The sequence below is a fragment of the Eptatretus burgeri genome, chromosome 11 (genome assembly GCF_056783735.1).
Source record: "Eptatretus burgeri isolate ZD-2024b chromosome 11, Ebu_testis_v1, whole genome shotgun sequence".
Lineage (NCBI taxonomy): Eukaryota > Metazoa > Chordata > Myxini > Myxiniformes > Myxinidae > Eptatretus > Eptatretus burgeri.
The window spans coordinates 2,693,716-2,699,490 of record NC_140971.1 but is presented as its reverse complement, the minus strand read 5'-3'; the positions used below and the strand labels follow the sequence as shown (position 1 = coordinate 2,699,490).

The 5,775-nt window shown below is 41.0% G+C and overlaps 1 protein-coding gene across 2 annotated transcripts in view; it reads right to left on the bottom strand.

Annotated features, from left to right (window-relative positions):
- Positions 1-499: 499 nt before the first annotated feature.
- The window catches only part of LOC147016301 (protein HGV2-like), a 148,797-nt gene continuing 143,521 nt past the window's right edge, over positions 500-5,775 (bottom strand). The window contains exon 11 of one of the 2 annotated variants that reach the window (XM_085844911.1): positions 500-680. In XM_085844911.1, coding sequence (XP_085701037.1) covers positions 636-680 — 45 coding nt within the window. In that variant the 3' untranslated portion in view covers positions 500-635. Of the gene's footprint in view, positions 681-711; positions 1,082-5,775 lie in introns of those variants that run through there. The other variant, XM_085844910.1, reaches the window with a different exon arrangement.

Sequence of the window (5,775 nt, the reverse complement as noted above, 5' to 3'; positions counted from 1 at the left end):
CTTTGGTGGTGTTCCTCACCCCTCTCCCTCCCTTTGGTGGTGTTCTACACTCCCCTCCTTTCCCATCCCTTTGGTGGTGTTCCACAACCCCCCCCTTCCTTTCCCTCCCTTTGTTGGTGTTCCACGCACCCCTCCCCTCCCTTTGGTTCTTCACCCCCTTTCTTTCCCTTCAGTGTCCTCTCCTTGTGCTGTCGTCTGCTTCCACCTTTCATTCTCTTTGGCTGACTGTCCACCAATCACTACCTCCCCTCAGCCATCCCACGATACCCACCCTTGTGCCCACCCCAGCCCATCCTTGTGCCCTACCCACCCCCAGCTCCGTGCCCCACTCACCCTTCTTGCGAAGCAGACTGCCTTACGACTGATAGTGACTACACCCAATTGCTCTTTTGGGTGAAATTGTGGGATTGTCCATTTCCTGTTCCCCTCTGAACACTGCTGAAGGTGCTGGGATGCAGTTTTGAATCTCATTTGTCCAGCATCTCATGACTGCACAGGACTCATTTCAGTTTTTATTCTGTGAGTATCTCCCTCCTCATGTGAAAGTATCAGAAAATCTTTATTACAAAAATGTTTTACACAAGAACAGCAGTGAACGAGAGGGAATGGAAAAGTTAATATGAAAGGAATTTGATTCAATCTTCTTTTGGATTATTCTTCATAGCAGCTCGAGAGGAAATCTGAAACGACATTTACACAGTATATAAGCATGGTCGGTGTTTCCTTACAGTACACGTTTCTTGGAAACCCTTTAGACGACATTCATCAAAGTAAAAACGATTCAATCTGATAACCGATATCATAAACCCTCGTCCAATGTCAGGTGAGGTTGTTGGAGAACCGGTTGGCAAAACTGTGATGTTATGGGGATAGGGGAATGCAGCAGAACACAAGGAGACAGATATTTTCTACATTTTTGTTGTTTTTAAAACCTCACAGGACATACAAGTATGTAGGATGGATGTTCATCGTCACGGGATGCATTTCCACAATAAGTATAAGTTGATCCTTGAGAGGCTTGAACCCGTGTGCTGCCTTCGATGTGTATGTCCTGTTGCTCATCTTCATCGGTGTTGAACACCTGTTCAGGGGTGTAACCTCTAAGATGTCAGGCTTGAACAAAAGGTGCGTATGGTGGACTCGTCAAACCACGGAACTTGTCTAAAATGACAATTTCCTCGACTAACATCATAACCTTATGGGATTTGTTCACTCCACCACCACTTGGAAAGGCTTAACGTTTCGTTGCCATGCGGTATTAAGTATTCAGGATGTCGATAGATAAATATCCTGGGTACACATTGTGAAGACTGAAAACAGCATGGGTGTTATGAGATCGTGGGAGGCATCTCCTGTACACATGACATGGTCAGAGCGCCACACTCAAACCTGTGTATAATCAAGGTTTACGCATGTTGGGGGAAATAAGCGTCGCATTCCCATGCGTATCAACAAATCCACTTTGGAAGAGTATTTACTGTAATTGTTCCACCTTAAGTCGGGGGGGGGGGTTGGAGAAGGGTGGGAGAGTCAGTGGGTAGGGAGCAAAATGTAGTGAGAATGGAGTATTTTCCATATGCTGGTGTTGATTGTTCATTGAATATGGTGTTTAACACATGTTGCTTGATCAGTGTCTTCTTTCTGCTCAAAGGACCCATCTTGTGTGATCTACCATGTTGTTCATCCTCAACACCAGTGCTTCTCAAACTATCTCATGTGGCGGACCGGTAGGTTGTTTTTTTTTTTTCCAATGTGCCAGGGAGCGGTGCCATATTATTATTTGTTTATGATCTGAGAAAATATTGTTTGAACATCCGAAATAATATTTATACCGGAAAAATATTAAAATATAATGGAGATCATAAAAGTTGACACTTTTATATATATTTTGTAAACGAGTGATACAGTATTACAATATTTTAAAAATATATATATAAAAAAAAAAAATCAAACTAGCAAAGCCTTCAAACAGTTATTATAAACCTATGTATACCAGTATATAAGAAATAAAATGAAAAATTATAATGAATAAGGGCGGTTGAAAAAATTATATATTTTGGTTATCTTAAACTCCAGTGAATAAAGATATTAAAAGAACGAGGGGGAGCATTCGGAAGAGTGCAAAACCTCCGCCGCCAATACTGCTGGATCACTTAAGTGAACCTGATATCCTATTCATTGTAGGTCAAAACGGATCAGACTCTACTGAACCACGATTGAATAAACGAAACTAGATCGACGCGCATGTAGAAATGCGAAAAAAAATAAAATCGAAATTTTTTTGAAAAAAAAAGTTGCAAAAATTTTTTTTTTCTCGAACAAATTTTTTTGGGGGGGTTGGAATTCACTTAAAACATGTAGAAATGCAAAAAAATTCAAATATTTTTCAAAGAAAACAATTTTTTTGAAAAAATGTTGCAAAATTTTCTAATTTTTTATTTGGTTGGAAATCACTTAAAACATGTAGAAATGCAAAAACAAAAATTCAAATATTTTTTCAAAATGGCCACCATAGCGGCCATATTGGACTTTGGACCAAGTCCAAAATCTAATGGCATGATCCTTGGACCATACCTAATCCCCCCACAAAGTTTTGTCGAAATCCGTCGAGGAGTTTTTCCGTAATACTGTTCACAAACAAACAAACAGACGGGTGAAAACAGTAACCTCCGTCCATCTTCGATGGCGGAGGTTAAAGATTGAAAGGACATAGGTAGCATTACATTGAAGACAACTTTGAAAATGTCGTCATGTTAAAATATGAAATTGATGATATAGGCATGTTAAATCCTTAACTTTTACTCATGTGAAAGGTGAGCCTGCTTCTTTGTCAGCTTATCCAATCGTGGTTCAATTGAGGACAGTGCCACGCGCAATGGAGAATGAATATCCACACTATTCCTGTACTTCGTCTTAATGATGGTTGAGAAGGCAGTCTCGCAGAGGTCGGTTGAAGGAAATGGGAGAAGAGTTTTCAGAGCAATTTCAGTAAGCTCAGGATATTCTGCTTTCACTTTTATCCAAAAAGAAGCAAGTGCTGTTGTCGTTTCGAAACTCCTCTTCAATCCTTCGTCAGCAGACAGCTCCAACAATTTATCCTCCATCGTGACACCTAAGTCATCTCTCAATGGCATAAACGGATTTTGGATCCATTCATTCCCTTTCCGTGGATCTTCTTCTGGAAAGTAATGCTGAAAACGTTCTGCCAAAATCGTCAAGTGTTCTCTGATGACATTTCGTAGAGATGTAACATTAAGGTCTTCTGCATCAGCGATGACTGCCACTAATTGGTGAAACATGTCATAACAATCTCTTGACACTCGACTCTTCCATGCTTCGAGCTTTCGTTTTTGTCCGTCTATCTTTTCTGCCATTGTAAAACACGAAGCCATCCTTCCCTGCATGGGGGTGTTGAGATCATAAAAGACGACAGAGACATCAGCCAAATAAGCCAGCTTGGCTAGCCAATTCACATCTCAGAACAATTGTGACCAGTTTGGTTTTTTGTCCTGAAGAAACTCGGCCAGTTCATTTCGTAGTTCAAATACTCTTGACAGGATTTTTCCTCTTGATAACCAACGTACATCGGCATGCAATCGGAGCTGTTTCTGATAAGCTCCCATATCATCACATAATGCAGCAAATAGTCTTGAATTTCGAGCATTTGCCTTTACATGATTCAAAATTTTTACAACCTCGCTGAGCACACTGTTTAGTTCTGTTGACTTTTTTGTTGCAATACTTTCGCGGTGAAGGAAGCAGTGCGTTGACTTGTATTCTGAGGCGCCTTGATCTGGGTAACCACTCCTGAATGCCATCCTATCATTGCAGCAGCGCCATCAGAACATACGCCTACGCAGAACTTCATATCCAACCCACATTTGTTAACGATGTAGTCGCTCAGCCTTGAACACTTCAGAACTAGTTGTTTTTGTTGGTAGTGAAGCAGAGAAAAAAAAACTCTTCCTTCAAATCACCCTCATGTTCAAAATGCACATACACCATCAGAATTGCCATATTAGCAACGTCTGTAATTCATCAAGCTGCAAAGAAAAGTACTTTGTTAACGTAATCTGTCCTATGAGTTGATCTTCCATATCCTGAGCCAGATCGTGAATTCGTCGAGCTATCGTGTCATTTGAAAGTGACACCTGAGCCACTTTCCTTGCACCCACCTCACCCAGCATTTCCATGCAGACATCTTTAATATAGCCTTTCACTGGCGTCTCACTGATTGTGTGTGGCTTTTTTAGCCTTCGCAACTTGAAGTGCAACTTTAGAAGAAGCCCGCAAAGCACAAGTATTTATGTGTGACACTTCAAAGATCTGTTTCTGACGGCCTTTTAAATCAACATGCTTTCTTTCAAAGAACTCTTTCGACTTTGAACTCATTTCTTTATGTTTTATATTTAAATGCCTCTTGAGGTTTGACGGCTTAATTGCGTCGTTAGCCATCACATCTCCACAAATAACACACTGCGGTTTTGGTACTCCCCCATCATTCGCGGCTACCAAACCGAATTGAATGTATGACGAGTCATATTTCCGAGTAAAACGAGTACGAATTATTTTTGCCGGCAATACTTCAGCTTCATTTACATCGCCGTCATCCGATTCAGAATTACTAGTGTGGTCAGCAACCGGATTTCTCGGCTTGATAAACATGTCCATTGGGCCTCACTTCACCATCTGTAAATTGGAGATAAAAATAATTAATATACATTCCATAACCCTGGAATGATGGACTGAAATAATGCTTATTTATAATATTTGAATTGTATATCGTAGAATCGGTGCAAAGAGAATATAAACCAGAGTTGGTGTCAAAGCCACCCAATGCTCGCCTGTTTATACATTTATCGTTTTTAAAAGACTCGTCGAATTAATATTTTTTTAATAAAGAATTGCAGTGAAGTCTGATCCAAATAATTTTAAAGCAATATATGTATTTGTATATTGCAATCAGTAACAAGAGCGCAAGTGAGCACAATATATGCCCGAACAAGAAGGCAGATACAGAATTGTACTACATGGAAAACAGCATCCTGGTTGCCATGGCAACCACTTTAGATGACGAACGTATGTCGCGACACACCCTCCACAGTCTGTACCTATGTACCAGATATGAAACGTGAAAGTTGAAAACTTTGGGAGTTAGAGTGCGGACAGAAACCAGCATCCTGGCTGCCATGGCAACCACTTTAGATGACGAATGTATGTCACGACATACCTTCTCCACAGTCTGGACCGATGTACCAAATATGAAACGTGAAAGTTGAAAACTTTGGGAGTTAGTGCGGACAGAAAACAGCATCCTGGTTGCCATGGCAACCACTTTAGATGACGAATGTATGTCACGACAAACCTTCTCCACAGTCTACATATGTACCAAATATGAAACGTGAAAGTTGAAAACTTTGGGAGTAAGAGTGCAGACCGAAACGGATGGAAAACAGCAACCTGGTTGCCATGGCAACCACTTTAGATGACGAACGTATGTCGCGACATACCTTCTCCACAGTCTGTACCTCTGTACCAAATATGAAATGTGAAAATCGAAAACTTTGGGACTTAGAGTGCGGACAGGAACGGATGGAAAACAGCATCCTGGTTGCCATGGCAACCACTTTGGATGACGAACGTATGTCATGACACCGTCTCCAAAGTCTGTACCTATGGACCAAATGTGAAAATCGAAAACTTTGGGACTTAGAGTGCGGACAGGAACGGATGGAAAACAGCATCCTGGTTGCCATGGCAACCACTTTAGATGAC